Genomic DNA, 18,592 nt, shown 5'->3' with positions numbered 1-18,592 from the left:
GATGTTCACATTATCGTTAAGTCAGAAGTGATTGATGGGCTTCGTTGGGAAAGTGGGCAGAAGCACTCACAATGAATATGTGGGTGCTGTATAGAATGTGGAGCACGTACATGAGTTGCTTATCTAATACAAAGCCATCACTGCATTACAGTAATCTTTATTCCTTATTGCCTATCCGCATTAGCATGATTCTGTTGTGAAGTCTTGACATTTGAAAATAAAGGCAGCATAGTCTATTAAAACGACTAGAAAAACGACAATGCTGCTGGATATGCCAATATTATACAAAACCTGTGAAAAATATGACCGTCTCTGGATGCAAAGTAGATAGGAATGCCTGGTTGCCTTCAGGTCATCACTTGGGAGCAGGTGTTCTGTATGTGCACAGGTGGTAATGCAGCTACCAATGATGGTCTGAGAGTCGGAGGTTAAATCTGATTCGGCTAGGAACAGGAACAAACTCCTGATTGGCCCCAGGCTAGGTGGTTTCAGATGATATACTGGATAACAACTTTGGAGCTGGGGGTAAACAAGATGAATCCACAGTGGAACCTATAAACATTAGAAAGCTGTTGTTGTACAGGTGTTACTGTATGTGAAGCAGGGTGTTGCTGGGAAAAGCAGTCCACTCACCCTGCCGTAGAGAGAGAGAGAGAGAGAGAGAGAGAGAGAGAGAGAGTTGTGGGCGAAATGCCAGTGACTTTGGCTGACCTGCCTGGGGGTCAGATGCCCAGAGGTTTCTAAACTGACCATTGTGCAGTCTCCCATGGCCTGGTGTTCTCAAGGACGGCTGATATAAACCCCGGAAGCTTTCTCTCCGGTCTGCAGATACTCCTAGATCCCTGCTGCTCTGCTGTTTGTGTATTTGGAGAAATTCCACTTAATTTCATGTTATAGATTTTCCTTTTCCATTTATTCACACTTTTCTTTGAGATGATGGCTATGAATATGCTGTTTTTTTGTTTTATATTGTTTTCCTGCTAATTTTGTGGAGCAGACAAAAAAATAACTTCATTGTCTATGGAACAGGTAGAACCAGTAACCAGTGTAAGAGATCAAAGTTAAAATGAAATCTTCTTTTCTTGGTTTTTGCTGAAAGCTGTTTATGTTGACAAGTACTAGAGGCTATATTCTTAAATTGGTATTATTCTCTTGTTTAATGATTATTGACCTCCATAAGCTGTTTATAATGGCTCAACAAAACCACAACAATATCTATATTTTCATTCTAAGAACTTTTGGTAATGAAATTACTGCCATGTAATTATGTTTTCTAAGTATGGCACTTACATAATTACATATTTATGTGGTAATATGCCGTTCAACAATTTAAACAGATTTTTTAACTGGCAATTATCTCAGTGAACACTGGATGGCATTGTTGCTGTTCAAGAATCCCGCAATTTGCAGCAGTACTTCCTCACTATGTCTGGGAGGAGGCAGAAGCTATGCTGTGCTGCATTACAATGTATTGGTTTTTGATTTGCATATTCAGATTTGCATATTTGATGTATTTATGTCTTTGTTTCAAAATGTCATTCTAATCAGAGTGAGACTGATATACAACACAGAAGATCAGGGAAATACTTTTCCATTCAGATGGCAGAAGTCATCAAACACCTCACCTCACACACGCCACACATGGTTCCTCTGCTAGACCTGAGGGGGAGCCGTGTACATAATAGGCAACCTAAATAAAGCATTATCAGGTTGTGTTTCTTTAGGTGTCACGTGAGTTGTCAATTCCAGGAGAGGCAACTAAATTGACTTACAAAACGTGATTTTTTTGGGCACTTTTTGATTTGTCTGTCAGCCATTTTACTCTTTATGTCAAGATGCAATCAAAATGCTCACATGCTTTACTTTTTTTTTGAAAGCTTAGGAAGACTTATTTAACTGAGGTGGGTCCTCTTACCATCTGCTAGAAGTAAGAGTCTCCCTCCACTCAAATATGTTTTTCTTCTTGTTCCTACAGTTGGATGTTTGAGCTTTACTGTGTAGAATGATGTATGTGCAGAGTTTGACACTAGAAGGCTGTTTTCACGTTCATCTACTGAAAGTGGAAAGTTTCTCTGTGCTCAGTGAAAATCTGATTGTAAATGGTCGGGCCTACGAACATGATTTGTGACATCACAAATAGTTTGGAAGCCAATCCTTGTCCAATTCGCAACTTATACATGCATGATGTAGAAACTTGAAGCTGCCAGTGCACATACACTGAGAATGGACTTTACAGTGAGGTAGGAGACATCTTCTGTCCAGCAGGAAGCCACACATTGTTGTTCCAAGCAGACTATTTGTGTATGTTTTAATACATGTCTAGAGGGGATCTTTAACGGTTCTGTTTACACACTGTTCCCTACAGGAACATACAGTACTGTAGCTGGTTGGAAGCTAACATGGAATAGGAGACAAACCAGATTTTCCTGTCTGGCTCTGGCACACCCAGTTTACCTGTATTTTGTCCCGGACACCAGACACTATGGGTCACTGATTCACTAAAGAACATCACTGTCACTGTTGATGAGAGGCTAGTTTAGAGCCGTTCTGCCAGTAAGTGAGATCAAGTATGAAGTGACTGTATCTCCTGAAATGAATTACTGATTTATTATATCTCAGTCATGATCCCAGCAGGGAAAAGGTGAATCGGGAGAGGATTACCTGTCCACAGGTGTGAATCACTTCATCAGTTCGTACTGCAGGTACTCCCTCAGACGAGAGCTTTCAACCCGGTTTAGAGCCACTGCTCCCTTTTTGTGTGACATAATAATTTTAATAATAATGATACATACAGATGCCAGAGTTTTTGTGTGTAACAGCTCTAACATAATCATCAACTGAAGTTCCACTCCAAAATACAAAACATCTACAGAAATTAAATTCAAATCTTCCATCTTGTTTTTAAACAAATGACTTCATTTATTTTCTGCAGTTTTGTCACCACGACTTTGATCAGAGCTTGTTATTCAAAGTGTTACTTGAATCCCTGCCTCTGTGAAACCGAATAAACGAATATTTGTTTTCACCAAAAAATGATTATACTTTGAAATGCAAATGAGAAGAATGACGTCTAGCTATTTTTTTCATCAGCATGTGGACCAAAAATGAAATGAATATGTAATGGCTCAAAATCTCTCAAAAGAGAATCTTTCTCCACATATGTTAAAGTCTAGTTTGTGCTGAAAAGAAAAGAGAAACAATATAGATAAGTCTTAAAGTGCGCATACTGTATTAAAAAATAAATGGTCATTAACTGGTGCTCCTGTGGCAGAAAAAAAGATCAGGGGCTCTTTTTAAAAAAAATTGTGAAATATCAGTCTTGCTGATCTAGCAGTGGCAGAGGCAGTGGTCTCCCCTTGTTTGTGACCTCTGTCAGATGACAGTGAAGGTCTCCAATAAGTAGCAGTGTTGGTGAGTAGCACTCACTGAACTGTCTCTTCCAATAGTAGTCGCCTCACATCCTCTTAAAAGAAACAAGTGCCTCAAATACCAATTCTGGCCTTTCCCCCTAATTGTTTTCTATGCTCTGCTGAATCTGTCTTCACCGTCGCTCTGTTCAACAGTAAAAACTGCAGTACCAAAACCTTCACTTTAATGGTACTTGAATCCCAACAGGTAAGTGAGGTTTTTGAAATAAAATGTTTCTTGGAATGACCGTTGAAGTAAAAATGCATATGTTCTATAAGCAGCATCTCCAGGGAGGGCAGCAGCAGCAGCACAGCTGTCGAAGTGGGTTCTTCTTCTTGTACCTGGCGGCCAACTTGAACTTCTCATTAGATGCAGCCACATAATCCTGTGTCCTCTCTACATTGGTCTGGATGTGTTCGATGTAGGCTCCTTGCTCCTCCACCAGCATGAAAATGTCCATGAACAGGTCCCTCAGCTCCTTCATATTGCTCTCCAGGCTCAACAACTCCTGTTGGTGTAGAAGGATAATGGGATTAATACTGTAGATATGAGGAACATCAGTCAGAGGCTGGAGGTGGTGGAAGAGAGAACCAGAAGACTTAAGATACAATGAGAGAACAGATCCAGCTCTTTATACAACATGGCCTGAGTACTGAAAATACACAAACATCATCTTTTTATACTTGTGCTGGTTCACTTGGATATTTTGTATTATTATCTGTCTATCTTCAGTTAGATCACGGGTTAATTTCCAATTTCCACTTCCATTTATTTCCTTCCCATTAGCCATTTGTGTCAGTTAGATATACTGACGTGTGAGACATGCTATAATGGCAGGTTTCTGTGATGTGGGAAAGATTCTCTTGCTAATGACTTGCAAGCATTCATGCTAACAGACAACTCAAGACGATGTCTGCCTGTGTTACGAGTGCAATTTACAAACGGAATGAATAGTTATTAGCAATACGCTACAGTTTTATGATAAAAATGTGTGCATTTACCAAATAAGCATTGGGGTTATTTAGCTTGAATGAGGCATTTTAGCTGACTTGTGGCACTGAAGGTTGTTATTTTATGTGGTGCCTAGTTGGACGTACTGTATTGGAGATTTCAGACATGGGATTCCCAGCTATTGCTACCACTATAATGCTGATGTAAAAAAGAAAAAAAAAGATGTTAATACACTAACCACTGTGACAGTAACACAGCATCACATTTGCACTTGAATTATAATACAAAAATCAAGACACAATCCCCCAAAATCTGTTTGGAAGCCACAATATACACAAAGGACAAAACAATTATTCCCTCTAAAGTTATAGCTTGGAAACCTACGTATATATATATATATATAACAAATGCATTGCATTACCAAATATTTATCATAGCCTTGGGTTTAGGGAGTCGTCCTCACCTTGTGTCGCTGTTCAATCTCAGATAGTTGTGACCGTGTGATTCTGGCATCATTCAGCAGGTTCTCATTGAAGACCTCCCATTTTCCTGCGGCCACCATCTCATTCACCTCCTCCTCCGTAACATCCCTTCCTGATACCTCCAGCTGCCGGATAATGAAGTGCTTACAGCGCTCCTGCTTGGTCAGCAGACCTTCATTATACTGCAGCATTACCTGGACATAATTAAGGCAAAAAGAGAGAATAAGAAGTAAGTCGGTGAGGGGGAAATGAAAAATGAGAGGACATTTGAGTCCCATAATTTTTTGACTTACGTGTCATTTATGTTTGGTTCCTTGACACAATGCTCAAAAGCATTTTATCAAAAAGTTTAGCATGGAAAGAGAGATATGATGAAATTAACTGATCAAACAATTAAGCGCTTCCACCTTACTGGTTCTGGCACTGCTATACTGTAATTTCACGTATTTTTATCTATTAGTATGCTACTTCATTTTCTTTCTCTTTGTCTTATAAGTGTTATATAAAGTTTCCATAGCAGAGTAGGCTCATGCTCCCAACCTGCTGGAATTTGTGGTACAGTGCTGCATGCTGGGAGCGTTGTATTCTGGTTGTAACAGCAGTAGGTCCCTGCTGGTCCTCAGTCCTTTGGGCCTGTTTTGAAAGGGCATCTAACCGTCGGTGGAGGCTTTCAGCCTTTAGCTTGATGTCCCGGGTTATACTGCTCTCTTTCTTCATCACACTGAAACGACGCATGGTCGCCACCAGGGTCTTTTGCTGCTGGCTGAACTTAAGGACCTGTTTGTAGTTGAGATGAGACAAAATTTGTGTTCAGTATCACTTCTGACCACAAGTGAAAAATTTAACCAGAAACTACATGATCATACAGTCTTAATCTTCTATTGTTTTAGTCAAGTTTGTAGTTTTATAATGATGAAAGTAAGAAGGTGAACAAAAAAAAGAAGAATTAAAGACAAACAAAAATAACTGAATATTTGTGTAGGTACAGTATAGCTCTTTAAAAGCACCTCCAAAAAATTATAAAAATCAACATCAAAAGCAATGCAACCAAGTTTAAAAGATATAAATGCAATGCAATAATTATACAGAAAAATAAATGCATACACCCTACAAACATTTGTTACCTCTGTCTCCAGCACTGTGATATCATCACGGATTTTCTGAGCCTCAGACAGGAAATTCTCAATGACTGGCTCCTCCTCGAACACCACAGCCTGTGGCGTTATGACCCCGACCACCACAGAGTCATCATTATCACCCTCCGCTGAAAAAGGGTTGGTATTTTCACTTGCTGCCTCAGGAAAGTATTGAGCCCTCTCTTGCAGCTCCTCCAAACGGTCTCTCATTGTGGAAGAGCCCTCACCAAAGCTCGCTCCTCAGGACACAAACTTATTATTGTATGTAAAGTTCTTGTCAGTGCTGACGAGAGGACGCTGAAAAATAAATAACATGAAACTTTATCTTCTGCAACAACCCAGTTCGTCGACAGGAATCATTAAAGTATAAAGCAGGGAAACCAGAAAATATTGACATTGAAGTAGACAATAAAAAGGAATACATTAATGGATGTGGATGGCAGTATTATTAACTTAAACAAGGACAACATAGTGTGAGACGTGGCATGGTTGCCTCTTTTTCTGTCTGCATGAAGTTTGAAAGGATGGAAATGGTGAGATTGGCTTTGTTTATGCAATTAGTGGCTTTATAAATATGTAAAACACATTTGTGTCAAGTTGATAATTTCACCATTAACAATAGTAAATAATTCAATAAAAGTTCACAATAAATTGTTGACATTTTGTATGTACCGGTGAACAGTGTTGGGAAGTCCCTCATTACTTAGTAACATACAGTAATGTGATTTTTTCCCCCTGTAACAAGTAGTTTCAGAGATTACAATTTGAAATTCAGTAATTAAATTACAGTTACAAATTCCAGTAATGCTCCATTACTTCAACATTATGGGGCTCCACTGGTAAGTCTACATTCAGGAATAACCTGGGTCTAGTTGTTTTTTAAGTGAACTCTGATTCTTGACTGTGAGGATGGGACTAGCAAGACTTATTAGTTAATTTTGCTTTAAACAATGGCATTACTTTTTCAGTGCTTACTAAGAGTAATTGATTATTTAAGTAAAGTAAGTAAATCGAACACTTCTGGTGAAAACATAACAACTTGTAATACTTGGGTATACAATACAATGAGTACATTGTATGGTTGGAAAATGTTGGAAAATGTCTTTCAGTATTTTTTGAGAAGAGTTGCAGCCATACCCAGATTCTCACTCTTCAATATGCGTTCAAACTACATACAGTCTGAATTAAGGCATCCATGAGTTTGTAGCAAAGTGGGAGAAAGAAATTAAAACAGTAGGTATGATTCCCCCCAAAACGAATTATTCCATTTAACTAAAATAAGAAATAAATACAGAGCATGTACTATTCAAAATAGTATCAAAATGACACATGAACAACACATGTAGACACTCAAGTACATGTAACTACAACATGCAGAAATAATAAATCAGCATTATGCATGTAGTGCGCAGCTAGACATTTAATTTACATACTACTAATTTGTTGTTCCAGTTACGCCCTGAGGGAAACGTAATTGCTGCCAGGATTTTATTAGGTGGGAAACATATTTTCCAGGGAACGAAGTGGACCTTGATGTTTCCCTATCCGTAACTGAGTGCTGTGAGTGCCTAAAGTATAACCATAGAAAAGTTTAATAACGAGTAGATATTGTGTTGCAAGAGCAGATATTATAGGAAAACAAATTAAACACGTTGTCAGTGAATGTTTTACTGAAACGTTCAGTATCAACATTTTGCGACTTGCTGGATATGTTACTTTAGGTTTTCTCATCACGTTGCTACAAAAGACATCATTTTAAAGTTAGCGGTATATAAACTCAATTTCTAGGAGACAGCGTTGGTTGTAGACCTCTTCATGTAGCACATAAAGCCACGTGGTGTACCTCACTATTGACGGGGACTGTACTAAAAACCCCGTCCACCCTGTGGACACAATTCCTTGGCAAAATACAGCTCCTGTAGTTCAAACAAATGCACCTGCAGTTAACTGTGTACTCTGGTGTGTCCAGTGTGAGTCAAAGCCTGATCAGTGTTTGTTTACATCATTATAAGTTCATCTGTCCTGATATGAACATAACTGATGAGCCACATCTGCACGCTGCTGAACACTGAGATATACTGTATTTTTTAACTTTATGAAAAACAACATGAGAAGAACGAGTAGAAAGTTTATCTGTGGCATCAGTCAAATTGACTCAAGTTCGTTTTCCCATGAGAACTGAGTGGGTTGTTTGTGCTCAACAACACACTCAGCAAAAATAAGAGAAGAAAATTCTTTAGGAAGTTTAGAAAAAGTGACCTTGATAAACACATTAACTAAAACCACATAAAACAAGCATGCCCACAATATGTCAGTTCTGACTGTTTACTAAGTGCATGTTGTTTTGTAATAAATAATATACATCTTTACAAAAGAACACATTTCACTTTTAAGTCTGTCAAAGCTGAAGTATTGTAAACAAGTGAGGTGCTTATGATTAAAAGCTGATTTCCTGAATGCCTTTGACAAGTAAAGTGCATTCAACCACAAATTCCTACACATTCAAATGGGCATACCAACATTTTGAAAGTGCCTTAGCAACACGAGGATTTGGGGTTTAGAGGCCCTAAACATAATCTTTTGGAAGCACATGATTGTGTGGGGGGAACAGAATGTTTGGCTGCTGAGAAATGGAGCATTTCAAATCACAGACTATCCCATTTCTGGATAGATTTCAAACAGGAAAGACTGTATTATGTGTGTGCGTGTGTGTGTGTGTGAGAGAGAGAGTGTGTGTGTGTGAGAAAGAGAGAAAACTATTGCAAACTTCTCAGAGCTCAAAGAATGTAAAGGTATCCTCTGTTTTCTTGGCTGAACTATGTCCTTCTCCTTTTCCTCTCTCTCTCCCTACCTGCCCGACCCAGAAGAGCCGATTAAAATAATTGCTCAAAGGATTTGGGAACACATTCTCCTGTGTTTAGCCTAAAAACCTGGAAGAAGTGGAGCAGGGTTCGTGAAAGAATCTAGCCTCTCTCGCTGTGATTGAACGTTTTGTTCTCTAAAACAAGCCAATATTTTCTTCCTGCCACACATCTGCTCCTTTGTCTGTGTTTCTGAAGGAAATGTTATGTTGACATTCTCTCATCTCCATGCAGGTGGAACAGTAGGAGTCATCAAATGTTGTATTTTATCGCAGGTCTAACAATTGCACTGTGTGTCTTTTAACTTTACCAAAAAGAATGAATTCTACTTAAAATATTCCAAAAGTTTTAGATAGTTAAGCAAGTGGTCCTACATTAATCACTTTTTTATGTCCAAGCTAGACTTTATATTAATAAGCGAATAGCATACAAGATGGAAAAACTACCCAAAGATAAAGGCTACATGAGTGTAGGATTTATTTCCACATTGCTCTGCAATCTCAAATCACAGCATACATTTACAGTCCAAAGCTGTAGCAAACATTCAGTCTAAAATGAGGATTTTACCTTAATGTTGTTAATCCATCACGGGCTGTCTGCTGAGTATTCCCATTCAGAGTCAACCAGGAATATAACCCAAGACAAGCTCACACATTATTTGATGACATTGTGTCGGATCTCCTTACATTCACCTGACGCTCATCGGCTGTGAGTTACAGATTTTAATACTCTGTAACAGTTGTGCCACCAGCTGTTTGTCAGGACATTTACAATCACAAGCAGGGAAAGTTTTAAAGAAGTCTGGTTGACTCAGTCACAAGCACCTCCCCTCCCTATTGAAGACAGGCCTGGATATGGCCAATAGGAAAGGAGCAGACTGGGGGCCTTTTTGCTTATCTAAAGAAATGAGAGGTGACGTGAATCAGTAAATGAGCAGGGAGAGACAGCATGGAGAGCACAGGGAGCTCATAAACCCTACCCTATTCCTGAACAGGAAAACAGAGCAGAGCAAATAGAAGGGTATTGTGTACTTTGCTAAGGCCAAACAATGAGGACTGCGGTAAGGGTGTCAACCAGGACGTTGGGTCTCTGATCTGCAAAGTTAATTTCTATGTGAAGTGTCTGGGTTCGCAGGCTAAACCCTCTTAGTCCGGGGGTATTGTACTCCTTAGGCCCCAGTAACTCCGCTGAGTACTTTTGACAGATTTCTACTGACAAGTTCTCTAAAGCCCAGGCGCCGTTTCAACACGGGAAGGGACACAGTCACTCTTTGCTATGCAGCATAACACACTGTGCAAAGCTGTTTGAAGTACAGCGTCAGAGGGAGAGAGGGGAGACAAGTTTTGAGGATGAGAGGAGTTTAGTGTGGACAAGAGTTCAGGCTTCGTCACTTGAAACTTTGGAGGCTGGTTGCAGAATTTCTGTCATTTTTTCCCCCAGCTGTGGGGTAAAAACCTTTAGGTTTTATGATCATTTTCAGTCTCTCTCCAAAGTGTATTTTTGAGTTCATCAGTTTAAAACAGTTTCATGGCCTAAGGTTCCTTTTTTTCAACCCAAAGAGGGCAATTTAATCTATTAACTAAAGTTTGGAAATCACCAATGATGAGGTTTCCTCATGACAACAGCAATGTCACTAGCAACAAATAATTTCCAGTGGGTGGCGGTGTGTTACTTCAATAAAAAATGAAAAGCACATTAACCATATGATGACTATGCAGAATGCTGTCGGTAAAGTTTTATCTCTGTTGTACCAGATGCTACTCTATGTCTGTAATAATGCTGCAGCGGTGTGTTACTGTGAGTCATCTATCCCTAATGGCAAGATATAATGACAACAAAGCAAAACCGGTTTTCTGAGTGTCAGAATTCACCTTCATCAGCATCACAGGAACAAGCTAACTGTACTGGATGTGAACCTGTTTCCTGATCAGTCATCTATCCTTCTTCCTTGATTCTCTACTCGGCATCACTGATTAAGGAGAAGAGGTTTAATGGGGTTTGCTCTCTCTCATGCACACTCACACTCTCTCACAATCACAATGTCTTCAGACCTTGAGGCGAAGTGGATCTCATCTCAGCATTTCTTAATTGTTGCTACTCCATCTTTAGAATTTCGATAGGCTTTGATAGAACAACAGCTCTGAAAAAGAAATATCAACTAAGTAGCTGAAGTGTTTGTTAGCCAAGGTCGGCAGCCTCTCAGGCCCCCAACAAGCACTAATAACACATAAAGAGTGTTTCCACCAACTTGCACGGTTTTTAAAAAACCTTTATGAGATCGACTGGCAGCAACTGGATCTGAAGACTTTAGATGAAGGATCTTCATATATCACACACTATATGATTTTATCTGCCAACTGTCCGCACTGACTGACCCAGACTGGAACAGACCTGGTTCAACTTGATCGGATCACTCATAACGCCCAAATCATATTCATAATCAGCTCAACAGTCGTAATGTGTGTTCCCGCCCTTAGGTTACATATTTTTCGGATAGTCTCTACCAGTTTCACTGAAGGAGGTAGGATTTGTAAGCAGCTTGACAGAAAGTTCTGCCTAAGAGGCTCAGCACAGGAAACAAAGTCTCCTGTGCCAAAAGGGGAAAAAAAGGTGGAAAATGCTAATGTAACCATGTCAAGGAATATTAAAGCTGCACTAATTAGTATTTTTATATTAATAATGGATAAAATGACTATGTGTAATGTGAAAGGGGTTGCTTGCAGTGATGAACCCCAAAAGAATCATTGTCTGACTGTGGTTCCCCTCAGCTTCGTGGAGTGTTTAAGTGTCTTTCAGCTCATTGTTTTGGTTTTATGGCCCACAACTTTACTGTCTCACCACTCTCATCAACCTTGTTTCCAGCCACAGTGGGGAACTGTTTTCACCCAAAAAACTGTGATAAAATGCTACCTGCCCAGCACCTAATGGCAGACAGTCAAAGTTAGCAGCTAGCTAGTTAGTACAATGGGGCATAGTTGGTGAACATAAAACAGAGCTAAAAGGAGAGTGAATATTGGACTTATATTTGTCAGGTGAGCGAAAACACAACTCCAAATGTATGTTATAGATTCTACTTAGTACATGTTTAAAAAGGCAATTGTTTGCTAATATGGTCGCCATACTGTAACATCTTTATAAGGGCTTAATATTTTTACAATGACTGTTTACAGCTTTTTCCACTGCCCCTAAGTGGAAATAAATGAATAAATGCTTCTTTTTTACCTTATCTCTATCATGCTCTGAACAAAATAATTGTTACATTACACACAATTGTCAGCTTGCTACACAAGCAAGGAAACTTGTTGTATTACAGTATCACAAAGTTTTTGTCCCAAAGTATAAGATACATGTTTTGAGAACACTATATATTGTGATTTCTAGTGCTGTATATACTGCAGAGGCATACTGTATTACCATACAGAGCAGAAAAAAAAAACAGCTGCATAGAAATGACTGGTTAAGGGGTACAGTAGTATAAAAGAAAGCAGTACAAAGAACAGACAGTACTTCAACATGAACAAGGAGAAGTTTAGTGATGTGGTGTTTCACCTCAAATACACTCGATATGAAAGAGCATGTAAGATTTTCTTGGTCACTGTATCAAGTAGAGTTTGTCTCACAATAAAGTTGTTGGAGAGCTCTCTGGGTATTAACTGTAATTTAAGGGATGTCAGAAGCAGTGCTTTGATATTCTTCACTGTAGGGTCCAGAGAGAGAGAGAGAGAGAGAGAGAGAGAGAGAGTTGTGGGCGAAATGCCAGTGAGAGAGAGAGAGAGGGAGGTAAGACAACAACTCACAAAAAGCCTCAACCTTGAGAGTGATATTTAAACATTTCCAGAGAAAATATGCAGTGTTTTCTCTCCAAGGGGGGGAAATGTATGCATTAGATGGAACTGATATGGCATTGGAGGCCAGTACTAATACTGACATAGTGATACTGTTAGACTTAACAGTATGTTCAAAATGTTTGAAGATGACCATTTTAATGTCACAATGATGACACAATAAAAGTGTTGCATTAATTAAGGCAGATCTCAATGCAGGGACACCCCTAAAGCTGCAGAGCAAAATTATTCAAAAACACTTAAAATATTAAACATCTGATATCAAATTAATGATTATAAAATACATCTGTATGCATCCAGAACGAGAGGATTTGCTGTTAAAGTTATCCACAGTATAAACTTGAACTATCTGCAGTCACAGAGGAACCTCCATCATACCATACGAGGATGACATGGCAGGGCAATATCTGACTTTTAACAAAAGACCAGTATCAGCCTGATATACGGGTCTTACACCGGGAAAAAGAAAGAAAAGAGAAAGGGGAGATAAATGAGTGAGGGGAGAGAGACGGTCAGAGGGGCAAGGATAATGAGGTCAAAACTATCGTCATTAAGCCGTTCAGAAAGATTGATGCTGAGGTCGATGGCCTTGCCTACTAAAATGAGGCAATCAGAGATCTGGATATTAAATTTTCCTTTTGGGCACTGTATGAGATTGTGCCTTGGGTCATTTAGGTTTTAATTTACAGTTGAGCAGCATAGACTTTAATTGCTAACCCTGCCAACATTCCCTGTGTTACACAAGCATTACATGTCTCAGGCTGTTCACCTTTTTACCTACAGTATATCTACTGAATCACAGGCCAGACATAAACAGAGCAAACAATTGGTAAACCATGTTTGAAACCAGTGTAAAGAACTATGAAATCGGGGCAGCCGTGTCCTGCCAACCACTGGCTTCAGGGGCGTTGATTCAAACAAGTAAGTCAACAGTGCTATTGTCAACAAAGTCCTGCTCCCAACGGCAATGGTGGTTGCGAGTGTAAACTGGACAGACGCCAGAACAATCGAGGACAAATGTTTGTAAAAAGAAACACGAAGCTCTTCAAGGGAAAAGACTTTTGTTTAACTGCCATAACAAGACTGGTGGGAGACGAGAATGATGGGATACAGGTGGCCGTGTGTGGCCTTAGAGCAGAGGCCATAACACGCTGCCAGTCACCACCAAACACTGTCAACTAGCTGTCTTCAGATGTGCATTCTAGTCACAAAGTGTCCCTGCTGGCTCTGAATAAGAAAAAGAACTTTAATGGAAATTTGACTATAAATGTTAGCCCAGATACTGGTTTCATTACAAATGATTATTAGTATTATTGTCATTATGGACTTGGGCATTGGGGGCCAAAGGTCTGCTAGTTTACAATCCCTGCAGCTAATTAATTGTATTTGTCTTGTATCCCACATTTAAATCCATCCATACTTTTGTTAAATGGCAGGAATGAAAAGCAGCAGGCGTTTATCCTCTCCTGAGAGCCAGGATAGAGATCCGCTGCTCCATACAATCAGCAGTGTGTAGCTTTGGACTCCCCTCTTCTTTTTAAGCAAGCACTTCGAGCGTGGGTCATTTCACCCCCTAGTGGCATGCGACTGTTCTATCACCCTCTGGCCTAAGAAAAAGGGAGGGTACACTGACTAGAAGCAACACTGCAGGAATATAAGCATAGTTATCCTGTTTACAGCAGATCGGACAGAATGACACATAACCCAGTTAACTTACTTTCTCGACTGTTGGTGTTTGTTTCTTTCAATCACTCTACATCCAGAGTGTACCACCCACAGACTGTTGTTGTTTTCTTTTTTCTAATACTTCTTTCTGACCAAAGCAGGGACCCAGGAATAACAGGTGATATTAGCCCCAAATCGTTGAGTTTATGCTTTCATGTTAACGTTCCATATATATGAAAATATAGACATCTTATTGTACTAGATTGTCTGCAGTATCCAAAATGCAATTAAATTATGTTTTGTGCAAGGTTACAAAGATTAAAAACTTGTCAAATCAGCCAAACTGTCCCTACAAACACACACACCTTTCCAGTCTAGAGCCTCGATAACAGTTACTCTAGTGCAGCCAGTGCATTTTGAAGGACACCAGTATGACAGTAAACTAGATGGTGATAGATCCTGGATGGACTGGTGAGCTTTGTGTCTACCTGAAGAGAGAAGCAAACACATTTAGTCTGGACAAACAGACAGTGGAGGCCAGCTCACAGTGTGTGTGTGTGTGGTCCCCTATAATACTCTCCCTGTTTGCTCCAACAGGGATTTAACAGAATGAATTAAGCAAACATCAGCTACAGAAACAGGCTCATTTCTGTAAATAAACATTTATCCACTTGGCTATGGTAGACCTAAGCCTTGATAAAGCACAGTTAAGATGACGGTATGTGCAAAGTGATGTAGAGTCTTTATTCTGGTGATTGTAGCTTGTGTAATCTTTGTATGTTTGCTCAATGTGCATTATGTTTGTATGTTAGTGTATGCAAGGGTTTGCCCAAAATGTATATTATCGAATTAATTTAAATATTTTCATAATTAAACCCTTTTAGACCTTCTTTCCATTGTGATGAACATCAAAAACTTATTTGTTCTAACAAATGAGACTGCGCTGTTTTCAAATTTGATTTGAGTAAGCTTTTTCACCTTTTCACCATCAATTACAATAATAATATTCAAGCTAAATCCTTAACATTTCACTTTTAAAATACACAGCTGCAGAGATTTTTGAGCTTCTTGTAAATGAGGAACTTCCAAACATTCCAATGGAAGATGCAAATTCTGTCATGACTGGATGACTGGATTCATTTAGTAAATTTAGACATTAAGAAATATTTACTGCACATTTTTTGTTGACATGAAAAGTTTGATTTAGCTTCATTTCTACATCAGAGAAGAGTAAGATTGAACTGGAAAAAGTAGGGTTTGAAGGGATTAAAAATGCAGCAGAAGTATTCAGTATATCTCACAGGTTGAAAAAGTATTTTTGTATACATGTGCAAGTGAAAAGCTGCCATAGACAACTAGCGTAGTATCGATCAAGTCTACAAACAGCATCATATCCATCATTTCAAAGGTGGACAATATTGACACATGGGTCACGTGTGTGTGTATGTGTGTGTATGTGTGTGTGTGTGTGCACATACTGCATTAATTTCTCGAGTCTCGAACATCGATTAAAAAAAAAAAGAGTCACACCATTTCATCAATTATCAGAAATGCCAGATCTGAGATAGCTGCCATTTTCCGTCTCCAGGGGACAGTAATTGTCATTGTAGACGCAAAGTGGCGATGTTCTTCAGATTCTCACCATGACAATGGCTTTGTCTTTGACAGGTGCATGACCGGGAGGAGGAAGAAGGGAATGTTGCAGTAAAGGCTAGTTCAGCCTTAGACCACACGCCCCCACTTCCCCAACACACACACACACAGACACACACATGTGTGCAGGTAACACATACACAGCCTCGTTTCCCGCCAGCAGGCCACCCCTAATCGAGATGGAAGAGCGCTGTGGCAGATCGAAATGCCTGCAGATGACAAGGTGGGAATGGATTGGCTCCCGTGCCCTTGTCATGTTGCTCCATCTGCACCGAACAGAGAGGAAGACAGATGGATTCCATGGCAGAAGGCTGGGTGGTACAGGCAGACAGGTAGGAGAAGACAGACAGTAATGAAATGAAATGACATTAAATGAAAATTGTAATTTTTTTTAATAAATAAATAATTTATGTATCTGTTTGGTGGAGTAAACACATATTTTCTGTGCCTGGAGACTCATACACTATACTCACTATTGAAAAAAGTTGAGTGGATTGTTGGGTCATGTGTTGTAGTTGACACATAGTAAGCCAGTGCACTGGAAGTGCCACGTCTCACAGCATGTACTTTCACGCATCCAAATCAAGCCTAAACCTAGCAATATCCCACTTTGCTATTGAAGGTATGCACTGATGTCAGTTTTTCCCATCATGCCACCTCCCTCACTACCACTGAGTGGCACGCAAGGTGGCTGCTACAATTGGGTAGAGCCACAATACCGAGAGGAATACTTAAGATTTTCAGTTAAAACATTTAATGTGGAATGTTTGACTTCACCTCTTCAGAACTACCATGCTGAATTGGAAGTTTGTCATATTGCCATTTCCCTTAAATTTAGCCTCATTTGGGACTGTCCCAGATGCTTTCCATAGAAAACTTTAGGAAAGCAGCTGTGCACTGCTCTTTTCGTAGGTGGGGAATTTCATTTGCCATACCAAACAGCTAGTCTTCATCCTTGAAGACTTCTGTCTTGTAAAACCAAAACATAGTGCTTGATAAAGAATAAATCGCACTTTTATGTGGCTAGTCCAAGTTTGTTTTGCAGTGAGGAATTGGCTAATGGCATAGAGTGTGTTCTGCTTTCCGGCATCAGGGGCCACTAATGTGCTTTGCAAACCAGAAGGAAGAGAAGAAAATGCCGCTTTCGACAAGCGTATCAAAGACGAGACTCATTCTTTATCGTAGGTTTTCGTTTTCTAACACAATGTCTCAGTTTTACAAGAGAGAAGACTTCAAGGATGAGGACTAACTGGTGGGTTAAACAAATGTATTTCTGGTTAACTGTCCCATCTCAAATAAAGAGCAGCGCACAGCTGCTTTCCTAAGCTTTTCAATCGGAAGCATTGGGACTGTCTCCCACACAGTGAATGAGACAGTGCCAAATGGGGGCTACCTTGCCTTTAGCTGGTGAGTACATTTGGTTATGATTTTCACCAGGCGCGTGGATCAGCTCTGCAGGTGGCATGCACACCTTTAAAGGCTTGAAGATGAATTTCTTTAACACATGAAAACTGTAGTTGTCAGTGATAAGCACATAGTGCCTTTTCTTTCTTTTTCTTTCAAGTATTTCAGTTGTTTTCTTCATTGTTGATGATTTGTTAGCGATACTGGACCCAGGATTCCTGCAAGGAATTAACATTGAACATATCACTGCAAAGGCCATTCCTATCTAAAGTGCTGTAGGTGCTGGAAGGCATACTTACTGTGGAGGTTACCCTATATCTACTTACACAGACTGCACTAGTGAGCCCTTTCTATCCTTAGCAGTCTTTTACAGTTCAGTGATCTCCTATTACTGTTAGGAGATCTGGACCACGTTCTTAACAATCCTTTTCCTTCTTTAGCTGGGCTCAAGCACCAGATAAGGCCATAGTATAAGACATTCCCATGAGAGGAATACTGTACTGTACTACAGTGGCAGGAGAGATCATTCATAGTCAGAAGTTTGCTTACAGGCCAAACGATACACTGATCAAAAATAAAAAACTGCCTATTTCGGCAATTGCATATCCACATCATGTACAGAGTGAGAGAGACGGTGAAGAAAATAGTTATCTTAGAATTTGTATGAAATTAATTCCAATTAAACTGCATGACCCACATTTTGAGGAATATGGGAGGTGTCACTCACTCATGCTAGTTTCATCATCACTGGCAGCCCAGTTAAAGTAGAGGGCTAATGTTTTAATTAGTTTAAGGATTCTGTGGAAAATGCCACAGTGCATATGAACCAACCTTTATTGGATAATATATTGTGGGCTGTTGGACTGGTGTGTTTTTTCTAAGGTGATGTGGTGACAAATGCTGAGAGGCAGGTAAATGTTGTTTCCCCTCCCTGGAGGATTAATCACCTGGTCTCATAACTACAGTACCTGCCAAAATAATCATCCTAGAGATAGAGAGACTCTGCCAACAGCAAACCTGGGAGACAGCAGAGGAAACACAGAGAGATTGGAGGAAAGAAATTAGCCACATGCATTTTGTCATTCTACCACAACATATTTTTGTTACTGTCTGCCACTCGGTTTGTCTGTCTGTTTCTTTCTTGTCTCAGTAGAGATGGTTCTGGTATGTGTTTTATACCCATTTAA

The 18,592-nt window shown here is 39.7% G+C and overlaps 1 protein-coding gene across 1 annotated transcript; it reads right to left on the bottom strand.

Annotated features, from left to right (window-relative positions):
- Positions 1-2,751: 2,751 nt before the first annotated feature.
- stx19 (syntaxin 19) lies at positions 2,752-9,621 on the bottom strand. Its single transcript, XM_044217870.1, has 5 exons — positions 9,406-9,621; positions 5,966-6,274; positions 5,382-5,618; positions 4,823-5,035; positions 2,752-3,916 (listed from the first exon to the last, which is right to left on the bottom strand). The coding sequence occupies exons 2-5, from the start codon at positions 6,185-6,187 to the stop codon at positions 3,680-3,682; spliced, it is 909 nt and encodes a 302-aa protein (XP_044073805.1). The 5' UTR covers positions 6,188-6,274; positions 9,406-9,621; the 3' UTR covers positions 2,752-3,679.
- Positions 9,622-18,592: the final 8,971 nt, after the last annotated feature.

The sequence above is a fragment of the Siniperca chuatsi genome, linkage group LG12 (assembly GCF_020085105.1).
Source record: "Siniperca chuatsi isolate FFG_IHB_CAS linkage group LG12, ASM2008510v1, whole genome shotgun sequence".
NCBI lineage: Eukaryota > Metazoa > Chordata > Actinopteri > Centrarchiformes > Sinipercidae > Siniperca > Siniperca chuatsi.
The sequence above is the reverse complement of the archived record's forward strand: the minus strand, read 5'-3'. Positions and strand labels throughout refer to the sequence as shown.